Genomic DNA, 24,097 nt, shown 5'->3' on the forward strand with positions numbered 1-24,097 from the left:
TCCTAACCCATGGCGATAAACAGCAAGACAGGGAAGTTCTATATATAGGATGGTTTCTATATCTGCAAAACTGCAGCTGACATTTCTGCTTGGCTTTCATATTGGTAATATAAATGACAATGGATAATTTACCTCAGGAATAAAGTTCAATAAACTTTCAAACTGTTAACAAACAAGTATACACCATGACTTGTCTCCGTACTTGTCTCCGTACAAATCTGCTCTCCGTACTTTTTTTTTAGCATGCCTGGACGATGTTAAATCATGGCTTTCCAATAACTTTCTTTCCCTAAACTCAGATAAAACGGAAGTCATTATCTTCAACCCTTCTGACTCGATAACACATCATCAATTTGATCTTGAGACATTAAGTTCATTTATCTCTCCCAAAGTGAGGAATCTGGGAGTGGTTTTTGACAATTGCTTGAAATTTGATAAGCAAATAAGCTCTGTTGTCGGTTCTAGTTTTTTCTATCTTCGCTCTCTCTCTAAAATTAAATCTTTCCTTTCCGAGGGTTCTCTAGAGACTGCAATCCATGCCTTCATAACATCGCGACTGGACTATTGCAATTCCCTTTATTACGGGATCTCTAAGGCACAAATTTCCAGGCTACAAGTAGTTCAAAATGCTGCAGCTAGATTTTTTAAGAGGCGTAATAAATTCGATCACATTACGCCCCTGCTGAGATCTCTTCACTGGTTGCCTACCCAGTTTAGAATTGAATACAAAATTCTACTACTTGTTTATAAATCTCTAAATAATCTGGCTCCCTCCTATCTCACCGATCTTCTTCACCCTTACATTCCTGTGAGAGGCCTGAGATCAGAGGGAAAATTCCTCTTAAAGATCCCTAGAACCCGCCTAAAGATAAGGGGAAATCGAGCTTTTGAAGTGGCTGGCCCCTTGCTTTGGAACAATCTTCCAGACCCTGTTAGAATGGCTTCCAGTTTATCTAAGTTTAAATCATGTCTTAAAACTATTTTTTTCTCTCTCGCATTTGGTGCATAATATGTAGTTATTTGAGGTATTTATGTATGTAGTGTTATTTATGCATGTATATGTATATATGTGGATATGTAGATGTATATATGGTGGCTATATCTCTTTGCATCTATTTCTCAGTTTTATTTTATTTTATTTATTTTATCTTTTATACTTTATGTACAATTTTCCTCAATTTGTTGTACAGCACTTTGGTTGGCCTCGGCCATTTTTAAATGTGCTCTATAAATAAACCGAACTCGAACATGACACATATCTTATTAGTCATGAAGTGTGTATTTTGAAAAATGTCAAAATATTTACTTTATATTTATTCGAAAGTGAAAGTGAAAGTAAAAGTGACCAGTTTAAAAAAAGTTTAATTCCACCAGTTTAGCTGGTGTGGTCATTAAATAAAGAAATGGAAATGGAAGTCACATGCAAGAGAACTTGGCACATGTGTGTAAAACTAAATAGTTTAATGGTTTCACTACAGTCCCTGACAAAAGTCTTGTCGCTTATCTATTTTCTAGAAATACCTGATATTAACCTGACTTTTAATTAATTAATTGGTGTTAGAAATAGCTCATATGAAAAGCTAAAACCCTCCCAAATGATGTTTAATGCACTGAAATAAATAATTTTCACAGAAAAAATATTTATCATTTAATCAAGACAGAAAGGTTAAATTTTGGCAAGACAAATGTTTTGTCGCCTATACAGAAATGGAACAAATTTACAGCAAATACAAAAATATGTCATCAAATTAAGTTGTGGTGCTGTGAGATCCAAATTGAATATCTTGTATGACTTCCATGAGCTTGAAGGACTGCATCCATGCGGTTTGGCAAGGATTCATACAATTTATTGATGAAGTCATCAGGAATAGCTAAGAAAGCAGTCTTGCATGCCTCCCAGAGTTCATCAATATTCTTTGGTTTCGTCTTCCATGCGTCCTCTTTCATCCTACCCCACATATGCTCAATGATGTTCATGTCTGGTGACTGGGCTGGCCAATCCTGGAGTATCTTGATCTTCTTCGCCTTGAGGAACTTTGATGTGGAGATGGAAGTATGCGATGGAGCACCGTCCTGCTGCAGAATTTGGCCTCTTTTATGGTTGGGAATAAGAGGTAGCTAAGATTTCTTGGTATTTTAGACTATTGATGTTGCCTTCCACCCTGCAGATCTCTCGCACACCCCCATACTGGATGTAACCCCAGACCATGATTTTTCCGCCACCAAACTTCACTGTTTTCTGGGTGAATCTCGGATCCATTCGGGCTCCAGTAGGTCTCCTGCAATATTTGCGGCAACTGTGGTGTAATTCAACAGAAGATTCATCTGAAAAATCCACCTTCTGCCACTTTTCCAGCGTCCATCCTTTTAGCAGGCTGTGGGCCTTGGCAAATGCCACACGGTTTTTCAATTGTCTTTTGTTTAGTGCTGGCTTCTGGGCACTAATTCGACCATGGAGGCCATTTCGAGACAGAATCCGACAAACTGTTCTGGTTGACACAGGGACTTCAGGTGACCAGGTCTTGTGGAGCTCTGCTGCAGTGGAAAATGGGCTGGCCTTGGATTTTCGAGCCAACAAACGGTCCTCTCGAGCAGTTGTCTTGCAGGGTCTGCCTGACCTGGGCTTGTCAAAAACGTCTCCAGTAGAGCTGCAACTAACGATTATTTTTTCTGTCGACTAATCTAACGATTATTTTTTCGATTAGTCGACTAATCTAACGATTTATTTTTTTACCCTTTGAAATTTTTCACAATTCTGTGGCACCCCCTCACATAAGTTACGCTAGAGGTGTAACAGTACAGACTGCTCACAGTTCGCTTTGTATCACGGTTTTAGGTTCACGTTTCAGTACAGTTCGGTATTTGCTATGTTCAGAGGAAAAAGGACTACTGTCAAAAGAAAATAAAGAAAATAAGAACAGATAACTTAAATAGAAGCAGCAGCACAAATAAATACTATTGAGCAAAGATGAGAATAAAATAAACAATGCTTTTCAGGTAGGTCCAACATTAGTTTTTAGGTAGAGAAATGGAATTAAGTAATCAAAAGTAAAATAACCACACATTTAACTGTTTAAAATTAAAAATAATAATAATCCTTATTAAACTTACAAAAGCTATTCAGTCAGGAGCAGAGTGATGTCTTTATCTTTTGTTTGACATTAAACAGACAGCAGTGAAGGCTACTGCCCCTTTAAGACCCACGGATAGTCGTCGTATTTTCTGTATAAAGTTCACTTAAGGCATAGAGTAGGCTATGACATTTTGACATACTTTTTGTGAGTTTGTCCGTTTAAGCACAGGATTTGAAAGATAACTCAATATTTGCACGCTTTGGGACGAGTGCACAAAGACAGATCTTCTCATTCGAATCTCCTGGCTACACGGGGGTGATGACTGTGAAAATGACTGCTCATATTCGGACGTACAGCAGCACTCGCATGCGTTTTAAAAAGTTTACAAAGAGAGACCGTTTTGCCCACATTTTTCTTTTATTATCGCTGTTGTTGTAGTGCATACCTGAGGAATCAGCACGTGTATCCATCGACAGAAACATACATACAGCATTATTTTCAAGTTACAACCCATATTAAAGATGCGTCATCAGATGCGAGATGAACCGAAGTGTAAGTGCGTCCCCGCATCTTTTGCTCGGGATCCCGGTTGGGAAACACTGGTCTGTATTGATTCACACCGCGTTGGTTTGTTTAGAATTATATGAGCGCCGTGACCGCGCGCTGCCGCGTGATGAAGGCCTGTCGCAACTCTGTTATTCAACTGCTCTGGTTTTAAAAGCTATGTCATACTAAATGCGCCAAAATGCAATAAAACTTGTTTTACGGTCGAATGCAACGCGTGTGTGTGTGTGAGTGAGTAAGAGACGCGCAAAAGGGGGGAGAGAGAACTTAAGGAAATGCAGCTAAACGAATATGCGTGCGTCTTTTAAATAGCGTAAAAATGAATGAATGACGAATGTGGCGGCCGTTATTGATTATGTAGCAGTCCGCCACAAATTAGTCTATGTGTGGGAAACACTGTTTGGCCTCTGCTTAAAGTATTCCCATACTTTTGATATTCGCGGTCTAGGTTTTTGTGATAGAACCAGGAGCAGAAGCCAACAGTACGCGAGATGAACGTCTGATACGACGCGTCGACGCATTTCACGAACGTCGACGTATTTCCGTAGTCGACGTCATCGATGACGTCGACGCGTCGTTGCAGCACTAGTCTCCAGTCTCTTCAAATCTTTTTTTTTATCCTCTGTACTTGACGCTGAGACACATAGAAGGTGTCTGCCACATCAGCAGTGGATCTGGTCTTCAGCCTCTTGATAATCAAAACTTTAGTCTCAGGGTGAATCTTAGGCATGTTTGCAGAGGTCTAGTTGCAGTTGATGTGAAGGTCTAGTGTACTGGGGTTCTTTTTATACACACTTGAGACCTAATTGATCCATTATTAGTCACAGGTGAAGCTCATATAACAAGGTGACAACACTTATGTCTTTGCAAAAATTGACTCAATGGGCTTTACCAAGCTGTGAATATTAGAATACTTTTTGAAAGTTTAGTTTTTCACTGAAACATTATCACAAAAGCTGGTGGGATTAAAATGAGCCATTTCTTGTAAAAATATCTTGATTAGAAATATATTTCAGCGGCAGTTTAGGTCAATTTGTACACAAGCGACAAGACTTTTGTCAGGGACTGTAGATATTTATTTGTTACTGACCCTAAAATCCTTAAAGCATTTAAATTAAATGTTTAAAATGTAAAGTTTCTCACCAATGGAAGTCACACTGAATGTCTTGTGTGTGGTGTAGCTGCTGCCACTCTTGAAGATATCTACTTTATAAAGTCCAGAGGTGTTTGGTCTGATGTTAGTAATGACGAGCGATCCAGTCTGTTGGTTCAGCTGCAGTCGGTCTACGAATCTCCCATCAAGAACGTCATCATAGGTAGAAAATAATCCAGCTGTTTGATTTATTTGAGCTACGAGTGTGCCTTCAAACTTCCAGGTTATCTGATCATTTCTCTGTATCTCAGTAAGACCAGAGGGCAGAATGACAGAGTCTCTCTCAACCACCGGCATGAGCTTCACTCCATCTGATACCGGATTATTCACACCTAATGAACAGAAACAGTCCTGTTAGTCAGCAAACACTTTGGCCTTGAGTCTCAAACCTCACCGAAATACCTGACATACTCACCACTGACATTAAATGTCCTTGTTGATATCCCCCTGTCACCATTGATCTCTAGTTTATAAAGTCCAAAGTCTGTGATTCTGACATTCCTGATCTTGAGATCTCCAGTCTGATAGTCCAGATGCACTCTGTCTCTGAATTTCTCATTATCATTAACAAATGCTAAGTTCTCGTCGATTCTACCAATGAGATCTTTTCCAAACCTCCACTCAATCACATCGTCAAACTGTATCTGAGTAACATCGGCATGAAGAGTGAAAGAATCTCCCACCATCACTGATACGGACTCCACAACACCAGACGCACCTGCAGAACACACAGAGACAGTTACTTACGTTATAATTCACATTAAATATGAAAGCAGAAAAAAGTAACCCATCGCCTGAACAATGTTGATGCGAGATTTAGAAATGTCTCAAAGACGGATTCAGAGAAATGAGATGCACCCGAGCTCAATTTTAATTGTAACACAGCCGTCTGGATGCGAGATTTCATTTTTTTTCCCCCTTTTCTTTCAAATAAGCTTGCAAAGCTATCACATATCAGTTTTAGCATTGTCATCATGGGGTTTAAAGTGTACACTAATGTGGATGCAAACAATTTAATAAATCAACTAATCAAAATGTCCCAAAAATTAAGGGGTCTGAAAACTTGGGCACGGTAGGCAATTTGTACCAGAATATTTTTTTGCTATGCTGGTTGAAAGTCTCTTCACATCCTAATAGCACTCATTAAGCTAGGTAGTCTAAAAGTATATATACTCATTTCGGTGCCACCCACTTAAGTTTAAACGTGCTTTCGCTGGCTCTAAGCCAGAGACACACACACTCAGCGCTCGTCACATATCACAACTATTCAGTGTTTTCAACCACATCATGCTTATTTTAGGTTTCAGACATTTAAATGCACATAAGTACCTCTAAAAAAACATGCTGATGTCTATAGCGGCAATGACAATCCTTTCAGAGAGTTATTATTCATATCATATACCGTTTTATTCATATCAGTTATAAGTTACTATAGTTTACTCTATTCTTCTCCCAGTTGGATCCCTTACTTTCATGTATTTCATGAGACGTGGATGAATTTTTGTGATGTAAGTTAAATCCGACAGATCCGATTCTCTGAAACGCAAACTATGCAGCGCCCATCACGCATTATAGATCAACTAACATGATGATCTTTATAAGGGGTTCAGATGTCAAAACACATTTACTTACACATATTTGAAAATCAGAATATCAAATAGTTCATGACATAGGTAACAAGTTTGTGAATATTTTGAATTAAAAAGAAAAAAACGAACATAACATCAATAGCTGTCATACAGCTATTGTAGCTGCTGTGTGTCATGTGAGAAGCGCGACGCGTTGCCATGGAAACAAAAAAGTGATGCATTCTAAAATATTTAAGTAACTTTTAATAAATTGTTCAATTTAAAGAATAATAATAAATTTTAAAAAATCAATAAAAAGCCATTCTTTAATGTCGTCCAAGGTCGTTTTGTGGCTCTTTTTTTTTTCTTTTTTTTTTAAAGTATCGGTTTAGGCACAGTTTAAGCACCGGTACCGTTTTAAAAGTACCGGTTTGGAACCAGTATTGTAAAAAAAAAAAAAAATCAAACAATACCCAACCCTTCTTAAGCATCAATGTGTCGTTCTTATAGTGATAAACAGAAATTACAAAATCTTATTAACAAAATTGATGAAATCTGTCTTCGTAAAGCTGGAAGGCCTTTTATCCGGTCCAGGACAAAATGGATTGAGAAAGGGGAAAAATCTACCTCATACTTATGTCAGTTAGACAAAAAGAAGGCAAGGGAGACTTCCAGTTTCAGTTGTCTCTTTCAATAACTTATATTTCTCAACTTTTTCCTTGGACAATGCAACATCCTTCTTCTAAATATCACATTCCCCATATACAGTGAGGAAAATAAGTATTTGAACACCCTGCTTTTTTGCAAGTTCTCCCACTTAGAAATCTTGGAGGGGTCTGAAATTGTCATCGTAGGTGCATGTCCACTGTGAGAGACATAATCTAAATTGAAAAAAATCCAGGAAATCACAATGTATGATTTTTTTAGTATTTATTTGTATGATACAGCTGCAAATAGTGTTTGATTTTGAGAAAATCAATGTTAATATTTGGTACAGTAGCCTTTGTTTGCAATTACAGAGGTCAAACATTTCCTGTAGTTTATCGACAGGTTTGCACACACTGCAGGAGGGATTTGGCCCACTCCTCCACACAGATCTCCTCTAGATCAGTCAGGTTTCTGGCCTGTCGCTGAGAAACACAGCGTTTAAGCTCCCTCCAAAGATTTTCTATTGGATTTAGGTCTGGAGACTGACTAGGCCACGCCAGAACCTTGATATGCTTCTTACAGAGCCACTCCTTGGTTATCCTGGCTGTGCTTCGGGTCATTGTTGGAAGACCCAGCCTCGACCCATCTTCAATGCTCTAACTGAGGGAAGGAGGTTGTTCCCCAAAATCTCGCAATACATGGCCCCGGTCATCCTCTCCTTAATACAGTGCAGTCGCCCTGTCCCTGTCTCATGTGCAGAAAAACACCTCCAAAGCATGATGATACCACACCCATGCTTCACAGTAGGGATGGTGTTCTTGGGATGATACTCATCATTCTTCTTCCTTCAAACACATTTAGTGGAATTATGACCCAAAAAGTTATATTTTGGTCTCATCTGACTACATGACTTTCTCCCATGACTCCTCTGGATCATCTAAATGGTCATTGGCAAACTTAAGACTGGCCTGGACATGTGCTGGTTGTTTAAGCAGGGGAAACTTCCGTGCCATGCATTATTTCAAACCATGATGTCTTAGTGTTTTACCAACAGTAACTTTGCAAACGGTGGTCCCAGCTCTTTTTTCACGTCATTGACCAGTTCCTCCCATATAGTTCTGGGCTGATTTCTCACCTTTCTTAGGATCATTGAGACTCCACGAAGTGAGATCTTGCATGGAGCCCCAGTCCGAGGGAGATTGACACTCACGTTTAGCTTCTTCCATTTTCTAATGATTGCTCCAACGGTGGACCTTTTTTCACCAAGCTGCTTGGCAATTTCCCCGTAGCCCTTTCCAGCCTTTTGGAGGTGTACAATTTTGTCTCTAGTGTCTTTGGACAGCTCTTTGGTCTTGGCCATGTTAGTGGTTGGATTCTAACTGATTGTATGGGGAGGACAGGTGTCTTTACGCAGCTAACGACCTCAAACTGGTGCATTTAATTTAGGATAATAAATGGAGCGGAGGAGGACATTTTAAAGACAGATGTTCAAATACTTATTTGCAGCTGTATCATACAAATAAATACAATAAAAACTTTTTTTTTTAGGTATGAAAAAAAATCATACATTGTGATTTCTGGATTTTTTTTTTTAGATTATGTCTCTCACAGTGGACATGCACCTACGATGACAATTTCAGACCCCTCCATGATTTCTAAGTGGGAGAACTTGCAAAATATCAGGGTGTTCAAATACTTAATTTCCTCACTGTAGAATAGATAATGATTTTGTAGCGTTGTGTGATGCTGATATTACTTCTGACCAGTCAGATAAAGCAGTAGGTAGTTTGTCCAAATTGACAGATTTCCAGAGTATGAGGGCCTTACCACCAAATTTCTATAAACAATTTTGGATCTTACTAAAACATATGTTTCTTATGGTATAAGAATCACCTGAAAATATGACTTTCCCTCCCACTATGAAACCCCAAACATTTTAGATAACTTCGTATATCGACATGAAATATCAAATCAAAATCACCTACATGCATTATAGCTGCATATTTATACTCGAAAATACTTTTACATGCTGTCACGGCGCTTGATGCCCAAGGGAACGTCTGCCAATTCAACACACTCACACCCAACTCGTCACATATGGACGCTTGACCCGGACCCCTTGTCGTCACTTTTCAACGAACTGGGCGAACCTTTATCGTCAATTTTCGACGCGCTGGGTGCTCCATTCATTACAATGATAAACATTTGGCGTCATAAACAGACGCATTTAATTATTTGCGTTTATAAAAGCAGACATGATTTTATTAATATTTAAAGGCTACTTTTATAATTTGGAGCAACTAACCCAACTCCTACCCTAAACCTACCCATATCTAAACAATATAAAACAGGCAAATAAATGTAAAGTCACAAGTATTTATTGCAAAAACGGACCAAAACAGAATAAAAGTATAAACTCATGTTGCATTCCAAGTCTTCTGAAGTCCTCCGATGTCTTCATGTGAAGAACAGAGTTGATCTTGATGTTTTAATTGCTGAAATGATCCCGCTGCCCCGTGAACGAACTCATTCATAACTCATTCAAATAATTCAAAAGACCTCTGAGCATGACGCAATCGGTCACAAGACACACGAGAGCCAATTACATTTTACAATCAATGCTGACGTAATGACGCAATTGGTCACAAGACATACGAGAGCCAATGCAATTTCACTATGAAATCTGACATAACGGGCGGCAATATTTGAAATTTGATGTGTTTGTTCATGATCTTCGGCGGATTGAGATGCTGATCGCTTTTGGGGATTTTCTTCATGCAAATCAATCGTTTGGCCTCGGAAAACTTGGATTATTTAACTTTTTGAATAACTCGTGGATGCAGACGTTTGTTATATCCTGTGTTTTATATCAAGTTCACACAAATGGGTAGGTTTAGGGATGGGATGGGGTTGGGTTACATGTTAAGCATGTCTAAATAGCGTAAATAAAATAAAGGTAAATAAAATGATGCTTGCTGATTAAATTGAAAAACACACTCCAACATGTCATAATGGCAAAATCATAAACTAATAAAATTTCACCATGACGATAACATTCCCAATACCCAGTGCGTCTGTGTATGACGCCAAAGGTTTCTCACTGAAATTAATGGAACACCCAGCGCGTCGAAACATGACGCCTTGGGGTACCTTTTGCGTCTTAATTGTGACTTCAGAGTTCTATAGAAGTCTATCGGACTACCCTGCATATCAAAAATTGACGATAAAGGTACGTCCAGTTCGTTGAAAAGTGACGACAAGGGGTCAAGCGTCCATATGTGACGAGCTGGGTGTGAGAATGTGTTGGCCAATTCCACCATGCAGTTCAAACATATAATTTGTATAAATTAAAATTACTTTTAACATTTAAAAACAGACATGTTAAAATTTCACAGCTTTGTTGTATTCTAAAAAAAAGGACTCAATAATGCACAACATTGGAATTTGAACATTTAAACAAAACAAAAAAAAGGTGATTTTAATTCATAAAATTAAATGTAAATTATTATCAGGTTTGGAAACAGTTTTCTCATGAAAATTTAATGAATAGAAAGTTTAAAAGAACAGCTTTTATCTGAAATATAAAGCTTTTGCAACATTATAAATGTCTATACTGTCACTTGATCAATTTAATGGATCATTGCTGAATAAATTATAATTTAAAAAATAAAATATAATTTAAAAAATAATTAAAAAAAAAACCTTTCAATTCATCACATAATCCTAAAACCTATTTTACACAACTGCTTTCATTATTGATAATAATCATTAATGCTTCTTGATCAGTGAATCCTTTGATCACAGGAATACATTACACTTTACTATATGTTCACATAGAGAAGAAATTTTACATTTGAATAATATTTCACAATATTACAGCTTTTTTGTATTTTAATAACATAAATGCAGCATTGGTGAGCAGAAGAGACTTCTTTAAAAACATTTTTAAAAATCATACCGTTCTCACACTTTTGTTTATAATGGCTGACAACGATTTTTGGATCGCTATAGGTTGGCCTGTATGTTTGGTACGACAGGGGGCCCAAGCTCATTCTTTTATAGGGCCCAAAATGGCTAGTTACGCCCTGCTTTTAGAATATTATTCATTTTCACACAACATCTGCTGCTCCATCAGTGTTCAATAAAAACATATTTTTTCTGCAATCATACACGTGGCAAGTACATGTTACATAGGGTGTACTGTTAGCCCCGGTGTATATAAAGCGTATAAAAACAAACAAAAACAAAACACCTACCGTACACGAGTAACGAGAACAGAAAGATGAACATAAGGCTCTTCATACTGATGCCAAGTCGAGTCTGATGACACTGAGGCTCCAGCATGCATCCAGCAGCGCAATATACAACAGGAAGGCTCGTGTTTCAACAATCACGTGACGTGTGTAAAAGCAGAATCTCCCATGGAATCTCCCGCTTCGTATTCTTGCGCGTGTCAAAACCTCAAACCTCCAACCAGAGAAAACGGACACAGTCCAATGTAGCCTAGTTAGTTCACGTCGAACATTTTCTACGCCACCGGTTGTTTCATTCATCAGTTTATCAATACATTTAGGGCTTTGGTGTCTACGGTTTATGAATTCTGAATTCTGGAGACTTTTTGGTTTGTGGTTTGCTGTTTAAAGGGGGGATGAAGCAAACGCTTTTATGCAAGAATTGACGTCGACGTCCTCCGTTTGGGATTTTTTTGTTGTTGTTGTTGATAATAGAGGCTTTATGCATATATTATATAGCCAGGCTATGCATTGTTTCCAGGTTTTATTATTATTTTAAATGTTATGAACCAACAGGTGTTATCAAAATTATAGTTTTTACTTTTGACTTCAATGATTCTTAAAAGCATAACGCTTTTAGAAGTGGCTGATACATCAGCTATTGTTCAAATTATATAATCAAATGATGACTGATTAACAGTAATGTAAATGCCTAATAGCCTCTGTTGATAGGCCTACTATAACAATGCAAAGTATTAATAGCCTACTTTGCAGTTTTTAACATATCATGCAAGACTTAAATTCTTTGCACAAAACTCTCCAGAAAGTGCAATTTAATGAGTTATTTTTTTATTTATTTACTGAGTCTTACATGAAATGTGAAAAACTGCAAGCTAAAGAGCATACTTTGCGCATTGTTGTAGTATCAACATGTATTCACAGCATTTACATTAGCCTACTGTTAATGTCATCACTTGATATTATAATTTTGTATTTATATAACATTGTATGACCTTGTTATGATATAGTGACCCATATAATATGTCAAACATAATGTGCCACATGAGTAGACAGTGCAGGATGTGACCGTAGCAACAGCTGAGAAGATTTGCATCTGTGGTGACCAGGCCCACCTCACACAAACTTCCCCCTCCCATTCTCTCTCTTTACTACTAGCCTACTACAAGTCTACAACACACGCACACGCACACACACACACACACACACACACACACACACACACACACGATTTAGTTCTTACTTCCTAAAAACGAGAACATAAACTTACATGAGCCAGAGGTTGAGAATAGTTCAGATGTTGATTGAGGAAATGAAATGCTTCACATCAGAAGGACTTTATTAATTACAACTTTATTAGGAGCAAGAATATGACGGATAGATGCACTTTTAAGGACATTACAAAACAGCCATTCACCGCTGTTATAAAGCTTGGAAGAGCTGGGACATTTTTAAAATATAACTCTAATTGTATTCGTCTGAAAGAAGAATGACATATACACCTAGGATGGCTTGAAGGAGAGTAAATCATGGGGTAATTTTAATTTTTGGGTGAACTATCCCTTTAAAAAGGCGAACCGGTTTTCATCAAATGCCACATAAAGAAACAAAACACAAATTAAAATTAATTAAGAAAACAATAAACTGTTAACATCCCAGCATGCAGACAAAACAAGTATTATACACTCTTTGTGTTTAGTTAATAGTGAAAATTGGACCCTAAACTAAAGTATGACCAAAACATTTTACTGAGCTATAGTCACTTTGGTTTGTAACGTTTGCCATACAGTCAAGCACATGTCATGAACAATTCATCAGTGAACTTGAAGATGTCTGTCTAATTTATCTTTCCTGGATGTGGTGATGTCATAAACCACAACAAAAACAATAGCCACGCCCACCAGAACAGAGGCGACCAATCGGGCGATGGCTTCAGAAGCATGACAACAGAAAGCACAATCTGAGGAAGTAAAAAAACAACATGAGACGCTCCATGAAGACCAACAACACACAGTCAGGTTGTGAGCTAGGGGGAGCTCGGCTCCCCTTAATAGGACATGGGCTCCCCTGAAAACGTGATTTGTGACATTTTGGAGGGTCTCAAAAAATATTCAAAGTGTTATTTTGAAATGCAATTTCATTTTTGTGTAGTGTGATCATCGTGGATTATTATGTGTAAAAGTGCAAAAATATAATTAGTTTATACATGATGGCGACTAAAATCTAATTCACTTCAATAAAGCTAACTATAAATGCTATACTAGTCATGACCATCAATGTGTGGTGGCGCTGCGGTGCAAATTCCACTCATGTTTAGTACATGTGAATGCAAAGATTTGTAGAAAAAATATAAACGAATGTCCACTTATTGGTTTTCTGGAGTTCTGTGTTAAGGTAAGGCATTCTATTCCAAATTATGTGTCGTGGCTGGGTTGATAAAAGTCTGCGTGACTATTGATGTCTTAAGCCTAGTTGAACGGAGGAATTATGGTATTCTTCTGTAGCCTGACGAGTAACTTTAACAGTTGTTCATGTGAACTCAAAGACAGCCTGATTCTTTGTTTATAAACTATTTGTGGGTGGCTTTTTGACCTATCAATTTGTGCAGATAAAGTATAATAGGGTAAATCCTGTATTGTGATTTATCCTATATAGCAAAGCCGTAACCATGTCTTGAACAAAGGGGGGACTCATTTATTTTTATTTTTATGATGCATTAAGAAACTAGACTAGAAATCTAGACGCACCCTAGCGGCAGCAAACCTATTTTGCCGCGAGTGTCGACCAGCAACTCTCAATACACTTCTGAGTTGTAAAAACCAAACTCTGGTCAGGCCAATCACATCGTGTGTAGAGTCGGTGGGCGGGGCCATAATGACGGCCGAGTTGCGTTTGCGTGCTTCTAGTAAACACAGAAACTGGCGAACGGCGGCGGTCTTTCGAATCAGCTTTGACCGCGACTCTGGAAGACTTGGAGTTAAGCTTTTCTCTGAGAAAAGAACAAAGAACGGCACTGAAGTCATTCTTAAAAAGGGAAGATGTGTTCAGAGTTTTGCTGACCGGATACGGCGAATGTTTAATCTATCAGCGAGCTCTGCTTCACCTTCGTTGCTCTGGTTGGTTGTAGCGCTATCCTATCGCGTGCAGAGGGAGTTTGAAAGACAACCGTTTATCCCGCCCCTCGGATTGAGCTGTCAATGGTGAGTTTCCAGACCAAACATCTTGATGTGGGTCTGGCTTGTCAGACTAAGGGTTAAACGGTTTAACTTAAAAAAGTAAGTAACCTGGTTGCCTTAATTTTGTGTTTATTGAACTTAAAAATTTGAGTTGATACAATGAAGGAAATTTGTTTAATCAATAGAAACTCAAAATATTTTTGTATCTGAACCACATAAAAAAATTGATGAATCATGAAAATAGAACTATTTGTCATGTTTCCCTGCGTCATTAGAAATAAAACACACACAATTACCCAATATGCTTACAAAATATTTTAATAATGTTTTAATAAAGGTTGTCGAATCTCAAAAAAATTTCATTGTATTAACTCAAAATTTTAATGTCAATGAACTCAACATTTTAAAGGAAACCAGGTAACTTTTTTTCTAAATATTATTTTACAGTGTTGTATATTAAGAGCAGGGACACGTGTGTGCATGTGTGCATTTTGTTTTGTGATTTTACCGGAAATAATAGTCTCTCTCCGCAATGGCGTTTGTCTGTTTGTGAAGGCTGTGTGCACGAGCCAAAAGAGTAAACCCCGCCTACTTCGATTTGATTGGCCATCTCAATCATTTTGACATTGACAAGCGTCACCAGAACTGAGGCAAACCAGACGAAAATGTAACTTTTAAATCTTTTAGGCATCCTACAATGTAAAAAAAAAAAAATCAGGTCTCCAATCGAAAAATGTCAAGTGACTGATCACATAAAAAAATTTCAGCTGGCTGAATTTAATTTCTGTGAATTAAATTGCATCAATTCACAGAATTTCAGTTCGGCCAACTGAAAAATTTAGATGTGGTCAGTCACTAGAAAAAATTCAATTGAAGCCTTTTTTTTTTTTACAGAGTAACATGCAGAGCGCTGAGTAATGAAGTGCAGCAGAGTAGAATATCAAATATTGGGGGGGGGGGGGGGGGGAATTTGGCCATTTCTTATCAGTGTCTATGATGGTTACGGCCCTGCTATACACTTCATCTTTTGCACCCACTAAAAACAAAAAATCCCACCAAAGGGGGCTCCCCAAAGGCCACGGTATAGTTCAAACACTGCATACAGTACCAAACAATATCATGCATCATGCTCTTGTAATAACTAACCTACCTGAACATGGCTGACAGAGCTCAGTGTTGTTCACATATTGAGTCTGGTTGCTGATGGAATTGTTCAGCACACAGCTGTACGAATCATCCAGACACTCCAGATTTAAAGAGAGGTTTCTGTTGAGATCAGACACACTGATGCTGGACAATAAACTGTTTCCTTTGAACCAGGAGAGAGTCACAGGACTCACATTCACCACTGATGAACACACCAGTGAACATTTGGACACTGATGAATTTTGTGGGGATTCGCTGATAATGACAGGAACGGGCAAACGAGCTGGAAAACACGAGAAGAAAGAGAAATGTAGCTTTGTATGTAGCATAACATGCATAAATCGGGGCAACCTGTAAATCTCCACTCACCATAGACAGAGACATTGAATATATGTGTGGATCTTGTTTTGCTGCTGATGGTGATTTGATAAACTTCAGAGTCTGTGTTTCTGGTGTTTGTGATGGTCAGAGATCCCGTCTGAACGTCCACCTTCAGTCTGTTTCTGAATCTCCCATTAAGAACATCATTATATATTGAGATGTTGTTGGTCGCGCGGTTGAATTTGGCTAAAAGAGGCCCGTTCGTTTTAAAGTTCCACATGATCAGATCATCTGCCAGTAGTTCAGTATCAGCTCGTAGAGTGACTGAATCTCCCTCCGTCACTGGCACGGACTTCACAGCACTTGAGTCACCAAACACACCTGAAGAACAGAGGGAAAAAAACGAGTCAGATTAAGGTTCTTGAGGGTATCTAAGTTAAGCTTCAATTGCAATTTGCAGTAGTTTGGAAATAATTACAAACTCTGGAAAGTCCATTTTTAGCAGCACTATAGATCTCAGAGACACCGCTTCATATGTTTGTTACTCACCAACCAGACGGCAACAGCACAAACCAAACAAAACCAATCTGACGAACATTTTCTTCAACAATGTCGAGCTGTTCGGGGATCTGAAATAGTGCTCCAGCTGAAAGTGCTGTGGTCTGCACTCAATAATAACGAATATGATCTCCTCCGCTTCACGCCTTCTCTCGCCTCCCTCCACAGATACGACAGTGACTGACGTGAGAGAGTTTCCTGTCAAAAACACCTAGGCTGAAATGATCTCAATTACAAATCACTGTGAATGCAATGAAGCAAATTACATCCAAACCCACAAGTGGACATGTGATCCTACAGAACACAGGACGGCTGCTGATTGTCGTGATAACATGATAATATTTACACTGAACTAAAGATTCATTCTTGTTGCTTTTACAATAAAAGCTGCAGTTTATTAAAGCTAAATGTAGGAAAACTAATACAAATGTTTAAACCCCTAAATAGAAAGAGGCTTGGTTGACCAAAATGTTATTAGTCGTTTAGTTGCAGAAAAAAAAAAACTCCACAGGAAGTGGCAAAGTCACGCAGCCTGTGACGGACAGATCATTAACAGCAGGAAATCCAAACATTCGCACGTTATTTGTCTTATCACTTGAAACATGCAAGTAGCTCACTCTAACCTTGATGAATGTGCAGCATTATATAGCCGTATATCTGTGTTTGTGTGGAGAGCATGAGATGATTGGCTCTCTTGGAAATTTGAAACCTTTGGAAACGCAGTGGAACCCACAATTCAGTTCGGCAAAGCATGATGTCACCCATTGAAAGTCAATGAGATGCGTTGACTCTGACGCCCCGCTTAAAGGCACAGGCGCCGGCGCGATCACTTGCATTTACTTTTAAAACTCTGGAACAAGTTTTTAAAAGTTGGCGTTTTGAGTCACCCAAATCATAATTGTAGTGTAAATGAAGGGCCAAAACGCATTCAAAGTTTTACGTATTTATTTGAAAATGGTGCCGTGTTAAAGGTGCTCTATGTAACTTTCCGTCTACTGGAGGGCGCCTATTCAAAACAAATGCGCAGTTTAATGACGCAAAGTTTGAACGCAGCATCTTTGGACATGTGGTCTTCAACTCACAGCCGGTGGAAAATAGGACTCGGGCAGAAATCACGTTCATGGATGCGGTTATTAACGTTACTGTAGTGTGAAGCAGAGCAGGACCGAGTGTTGTGGAGCTGAGCACGGCCGCCGGAGATTGCGAGCACCGGGACTTTTATTATGACGGGACGGGACACAGTCGCCGGGGCCTGCAGTATTTCTGCTCTTCCGGTTATTATTATTAGGTAAAGCAGCTCTGTTTATCATATTAGATACATTTAAGTGTTGAAAATGATGTTATGACGTTACTCTGTGCGTTCACTTGTTCACACTGCTTAGAGTAAAGCGCTCCTGCCAAATAACGCCATTGCCAGGCGACTTCCTCAAACGCTATGCTGAAACTTCCCGGTCCTTAGTTAAAATAGCAATTTTCTCACAATTTAGAAATAGTTGGAAACATTTGGAATTTGTAGGTATTCAACTGAACAAAATATATAACACCGGCCTAGTGGTTTTTTGGATATTTTACTGCAAAAATACTACATAGTGCACCTTTAACAGGTTGATGTCTAACTTTATAACTGAATGAGAAGGAGGGTAATGAATGATGTCCTGGGTCAATAAAGACCCGAGGTATGCATTTATGGGTTGATAACTTTTAGAGTACATTTACACGACAACGATGTACTAAAAATGGAAAGTTTTTCCTTTGTTTTTCGTGTATAGATGATAGCATTGTCAAAACGATTCCGTTCTCACGGATCTCCGGAAATAATTAAAAACACTGTATTCTGCTTTTTTTTGGGGGGGTGGGGGGGGGGGGGGTGAAAATGGTGTTGTGTTAACGGCCCTTTTTTACGAGTTCACACTTACATCAAATTAAATAGAGTAAAGATTATGTGTATTTGGCGTGCTGTTCAGGGGAGAGCTCCGGAGCTCCGGGCTCTGAATTTTTTCAAATGTCCAAATGTGTTTTGGCATTGGCATGACTATGATTGTCTAAATGCGTTCAACAATCTAACTCAGTCTGGGAGTCAAAATGAAACCTGCCGATTTCTGATCTGAAAAGAAAATGTGGTTTGAACATTATTGGACAGCCTGTGTGTGTTTTTGAGTGTAGGTGTGAAGATTGTGTTTCTCTGGCCCTTTTGTTTCCCATTCCTGTTGATACGAAGCTCACAAAACAGTTTTGCTATTAAATATAATACTATGAATCCAATGAATGCTGACGTTTACCATACAAAGCATTCTCCTTACTGTTTGTGACAGATTAAAATGCCATATACTTTGGGTTAAGATTGACCTGGTTGTCCATGACCTTTATCTTGCAGTGTGATATTTCAGTAGAACTACAAGTTTCTCAGAAAATAAGCGTTGCTATCACACCTAGATCCCACATCCTGAAGAGGATCTTATGGTGCATGACATTTTGTTTTTCTGCGTGTGAGTGCCTGGACAGAAAACAGTCGACGCAATTAGCAAAATTGATGGTATTGAAAGAATCCAAAATAATCAAAGATATTTGATATTTTTCTTTGAACAAAGACATTTGTTTTACTGTTTTTCACCCCCCTCTCTCTTATCAGTGGGGCTGTTTGGGATTCCTAAAGACAAAGAGATGTTGAGGGCCTGTAGGCCAAATGGTGCCACACCTGTAGTACAGTGGGGGAAGTCTGGTCTGATTGGTCAGTTTGAATGTCTCAGGGTTTCAGTCACATGGTCTCGGGATGGATAAAAGAAGATTGCAACTGTTGCTCGAGGTCTTTTTCTCTGGAGGTCTCTTTCCTCTGACGCTGTCTTTTGCTCTGGCTGTCGCTTCTAGGGGCCTTCTTTGGCTCTTCTCTTTGCTCTCTCTTTTTCTCTCTCTTTCTGTCTTTCTATCTCTCTCTATCTCTCCCTATCTCTCAGGTAACATTCTACACATGCTGGGTAAGATTAATGGTATACGTTTTATCATCTCATTCATCTATTTTGTAACTATTTTAAGTGTAACCATAACCGGATTTTGTCATTAAATTCTTTCAATTATAAATGATTTGCTAACTAGTTTTGGTTTGGTATTGACTTTGAAGTGCTCCCTATTGCAATACAATATAGTCACATTAAAGCAACGCTCTCCCACATATTTTGCTATTGTAACTGCGCTTATTTCCGTCGTTGGTATAAGTTGCAGTGGGTGGTTATAGATAAGAAATGTACAGTTTTTTACCATCACGCTGATAACGTTTCTTTAGTCGTTCGGCAACCCTGCAGTCAGAACCACTGTAGGCGATCCACCCTTACAGTATCATGCAGAACTCACTGTTTAGTTCTCATGTGTTTTAGAGAACACTGAACATTGATGTGTTTAAATAATAAATATTATATATGTGTCACTGGTGAAACATTTACTGTAATATAATGCTTTTTTGTGATTTATATGTTGTTTAGCAAAAAATCTTTTTATCAGAATAGCTACAATTGATGCCAATGGAGAGATGTGATTATTCAAAAAAGTACCTGTGGCGGGGGGTGGGGTGGGATGGGGTGGGGGGTGCCACCGGCCGAGTGGGTCCAGTGCCACCTCCCCACGTCGCTGGACTCCGTCATCGATCTGGCGGAGGACCACATGGTGGAGTGCCCAGGGGTCGGCAAACCCCTGCCTTCTAACTCTCTCTCCCCCTTCTCTCTCTCGCCCTCTCCCTCTTCCTAGCCACGTCCACCGGGCCCTCCTCGTGATGAGCCCAGGACATTTCGGGAATCCGAGGGCTCCGCCCAGGGGGGCGGGACTTGTGGCTGCTGGGGGAGATAGTGCTTCCGTTTCTCCACTCTCTCCGCGCCAATTCTCCAACCCACTCCCTGCCACTGGAGCGGCGGGTAGGTCTGGGCTGGCCTGTTGGCGTTGCGAGGACCTGGAGCATTTAGTGGACAGGTGTCCCGTGATGGAGGTAGGGACGATGATCCGGGTCCCGGACGTCCCCCAGGTCACCCCCGGTCAGGCTGGCGAGTACCAAATACCTGTGAGTATCAAGGGGGGTACGTATCCGGCCTTGGTGGCCCTGATTCAGTCGGGGGCATTGGATACAAGCCGCGTGGTTAAGGTGCGGTGCGTGCACGAGGATGTGGTGGAATATCCGGTTGTCCCAATTATTATTCAATTTCGGGGTGAAAAAGCATAGTGTAGAGGTGGCAGTCAGTCCCCACCTCCGGCATCCGGTAATTTTAGGAACGAATTGGCCCACGTTTGCAGTTTTATTGGGGTCGTTATGTGTGGATGCCTCTTGGGAAAATAGGGCCCGGAAGGAGACAGCACGGGTACAGGTGGGAGAACCTGAACCCGGACCGCGGGGTTCGGCTTCAGAGGAACCGAACGTGATCGGGAGACTAATTCTCTCGGAGCATGATGACTTTCCTCTGGAGCAGTCCCAGGATGAGACATTAAAACATGCGTTTCGACAGGTCCGCTCCATCGATGGCCAGTCTCTCCAACCTGCCCTCCCACTCACCTATCCGTATTTTGCCATTTTAAAAGATCGGTTGTATCGAGTGACCCAAGACGCTCGGACAAAAGTGAATACAACCCAACTGTTAATTCCAAAGAGCCGCAGGGAACTGCTTTTCCATGCGGCTCATTCCAATCCTATGGCGAGCCATTTGGGACAGGCGGCCACACTGAATCGTATCATGACCCGTTTGTTTTGGCCGGGCATTCATGACAACGTGCACAGGTGGTGCGCGGTGTGTCCGGAATGTCAGTTGGTGAACCCACCGGCCGCCCTAAAAGCGCCGTTGCGCCCTCTTCCATTAATGCAGGTCCCCTTCGAAAGAATTGGCATGGACCTCATCGGGCCATTAGAGCGATCGGCCCGAGGGCAATGCTTTGCGTTAGTTATAGTTGATTACACAACACAATATCCTGAAGCAGTGGCCCTCTGCAACATTTCCGCGAAAAGTGTGGATGCCTTGTTTCGTCTTATCTCCCGGGTGGGGGTTCCAAAAGAAATCCTCACTGATCAGGGCACGCCGTTTATGTCACGTACGCTACACGAACTATACGGGTTATTGGTCATTAAATCGATTTGAACTACCGTCTATCACCCACAAATGGACGGCCCAGTCGAACGGTTTAATCGAACCCTTAAATCCATGATCCGTAAGTTTGTTCAGGAAGACGGCAAAAATTGGGATAGGTGACTAGAGCCCTTGTAATTGGCGGTGCGAGAGGTTCCGCAAGCCTCCATGGGGTTTTCCCCCTTCGAGCTTCTCTACGGACACCAGCCCGAGGGGTGCTGGATGTCCTGCAAGAAACTTGGGAGGAGGGACCATCTCAGCGCAAAAACGAAATTCAATATGTGCTGGACTTGAGAACAAAACTCCACACGTTGGGGCGGCTATCAAGGGAGAGTTTGTTACAAGCCCAGGATAATGATAATGATTGGCAGCGGCATATGCAGCATCTGAGGGCCGTCCTGAGGTCATTGTGGGGACCGGGACTGATGGCCAACCCAAAGAAGTGTGCGATTGGGCGTGTGGAAGTAAGGTATCTGGACTTCCACTTGGGGCATGGACAGGTGCGTCCCCAAATTTATAAGGCCGCCGCTATTGCGACCTGCTCGCGTCCCAAGACCAAAAAGAAGGTAAGACAGTTCTTGGGGCTGGCAGAATATTAAAGACGGTTTATTCCTAATTATTTGGACCTCACATGCCCTTTGACTGACCTTACTAAAAAGGAGGTGCCAGATACGGTCCAGTCGACAGAGCCGTGTCAGCTGGCCTTTACCCAGGTTAAGGCTGCTCTGTGTGGCGGGCCGTTGTCACACTCCCCTGACTTTTCTCTCCCTTTTCTGTTGCAGACAGACGCGTCGGACAGAGGGCTGGGAGCAGTCCTGTCCCAGGAGATGGAGGGGGGAAATGGCCGGTGCTGTACATTAGCCGAAAGCTCTCGAAGAGAGAGGCTAAGTACAGCACCATTGAGAAGGAGTGCCTTGCCATCAGATGGGCCGTCCTCACCCTCCGCTATTATCTCCTGGGGCGGGAGTTCACCCTCTCTTTGGACCACGCTCCACTGCAGTGGCTCCACCGCATGAAGGATACCAACGGGCGGCTCATTCCTTGGTATCTAGCTCTTCAGCCTTTTAAGTTGGGGTGATCCACACGCTGGGTGTTCAGATGGCTGTGGCCAACTTCCTCTCCAGAAAAATGGTGGGGCCTGAGATGGGCGGTGGGGGTATGTGGCAGGGGGGGCGTGGTTTAGCGAGGTCTGCAGCGGGAGAGAGAGTCGGGAGACGAACGGTAAGTGAGTGGGTTGGACACAAACTACCAACACCTGTTTCTCGTTTCAGAAAATTGGCACGGAGAGAGTATAAAACGCCAGGAGAGACGGAAGCGAGTGAGAGAGAGACGGACTGCTGACGAGAGAAACGGACGGCTGACAAGAGAGAAGCGCGTGAGGAAACCGGAAGCCCGTAACCCGGAAGTGTTTACGATGAGTTGTTCATAATAAGAGTCCCACGTTGCTGTGTGGACAGTTTTGAGTTTTGAGTATAAATAAATCCGTCAGCAGTCCAGCCGACCCCTGTGTCCTCTTCCTTCCTTTACACAAACTACTACAGTACCCTTTTTAAAGAAATAATGTTTTAGTGGAAAAAAATTTAAATCTTTCTTTGGGAGATGAATGCAATAATTATGAGCAGTAAAAATATATGAATGTAACTTGAGCTTGACTAAGCAAATGCCACATGACTCTGTCTCTCTCTAGTGGTCAAATTATTTCATAATTTCATTTCTGGTGTTGTTTTTCTGGTGTGCCTCTGTACATTGTGGGTTTGTCTGCTGCTAAATGACATGATCCATGCAAAATATTGTATAATCATATTATTAACATGAGTGTATCAGTTAAATGCATGCAAAGCCAAAAACATTGATATCGTTCACATAACCTTGGGAGTCACACTTTATTTTTGACAGCAAAAGCAATAATTTTAATAAAACATGAATTTCTTTTGTTTGTTCCTCTATGATGGAAAATAGTTATAGTGATCAGGGATCCAGAAGACTATGCTCATTGCTTGGTCATATAAGCAATGAGCATATGGTGAGCAGACTATATATAAAAAAGGATGTGGGTTGTATGGTGTGCATTAAAGTTAGACATGAAACACATGGGTTTGTGAGTGAAGGTGCTTATGTCACCGCCATCACAGATGGGTTCCTGTTTCCTGTTGTAGTTATTAAGGACTTTTTTTTAGTTAATCATCATAACTAACATTTATCTTTCTTGCATGATTAACATGCTTTTGAATGCTAAGTCCTCAACACTTGGGCCAAAGAGTGCTCGATGAGCAAAGAGAAGTGGAAACAGAACTAGACACCTGTCTAGTTTTGTTATATCTAACTTCTTGACCCGACAACAAGCAGAAGTATGAAGTTTACCTAATGACAGATGATTATACATGTTAAGAACCAATCATATTGGAGAGAATTTATGTAATTAATCATGTATTAATCCTATCAACACTACTCATTGATTCTCTTTGAAATGCGGTCTGAGAATCTTCCGGCTGTAAAGATCGATTTTCTATCAAACTGTTTCTCAGTTGTTTTGCTCCATTAATACC

At 40.4% G+C, this 24,097-nt stretch overlaps 2 protein-coding genes across 2 annotated transcripts in view; both read right to left on the reverse strand.

Moving 5' to 3' along the window:
* Positions 1–11,363, reverse strand: part of LOC137040000 (uncharacterized) — a 20,984-nt gene extending 9,621 nt beyond the window's left edge. The window contains exons 1-3 of the mRNA XM_067415399.1: positions 11,264–11,363; positions 5,207–5,509; positions 4,782–5,123 (exon numbers count right to left, since the gene is read on the reverse strand). Coding sequence (XP_067271500.1) covers positions 4,782–5,123; positions 5,207–5,509; positions 11,264–11,351 — 733 coding nt within the window. The 5' untranslated portion in view covers positions 11,352–11,363. The remainder of the gene's footprint in view (positions 1–4,781; positions 5,124–5,206; positions 5,510–11,263) is intronic.
* Positions 11,364–12,683: 1,320 nt separating this feature from the next.
* On the reverse strand, positions 12,684–16,558 carry LOC137040006 (CD48 antigen-like). Its single transcript, XM_067415410.1, has 4 exons — positions 16,450–16,558; positions 15,949–16,281; positions 15,584–15,862; positions 12,684–13,217 (listed from the first exon to the last, which is right to left on the reverse strand). Exons 1-4 carry the CDS (start codon positions 16,496–16,498, stop codon positions 13,072–13,074), a joined length of 807 nt encoding a protein of 268 aa, XP_067271511.1. The 5' UTR covers positions 16,499–16,558; the 3' UTR covers positions 12,684–13,071.
* Between the last annotated feature and the right edge of the window lie 7,539 nt (positions 16,559–24,097).

This window comes from Pseudorasbora parva, chromosome 14, assembly GCF_024679245.1.
Source record: "Pseudorasbora parva isolate DD20220531a chromosome 14, ASM2467924v1, whole genome shotgun sequence".
NCBI lineage: Eukaryota > Metazoa > Chordata > Actinopteri > Cypriniformes > Gobionidae > Pseudorasbora > Pseudorasbora parva.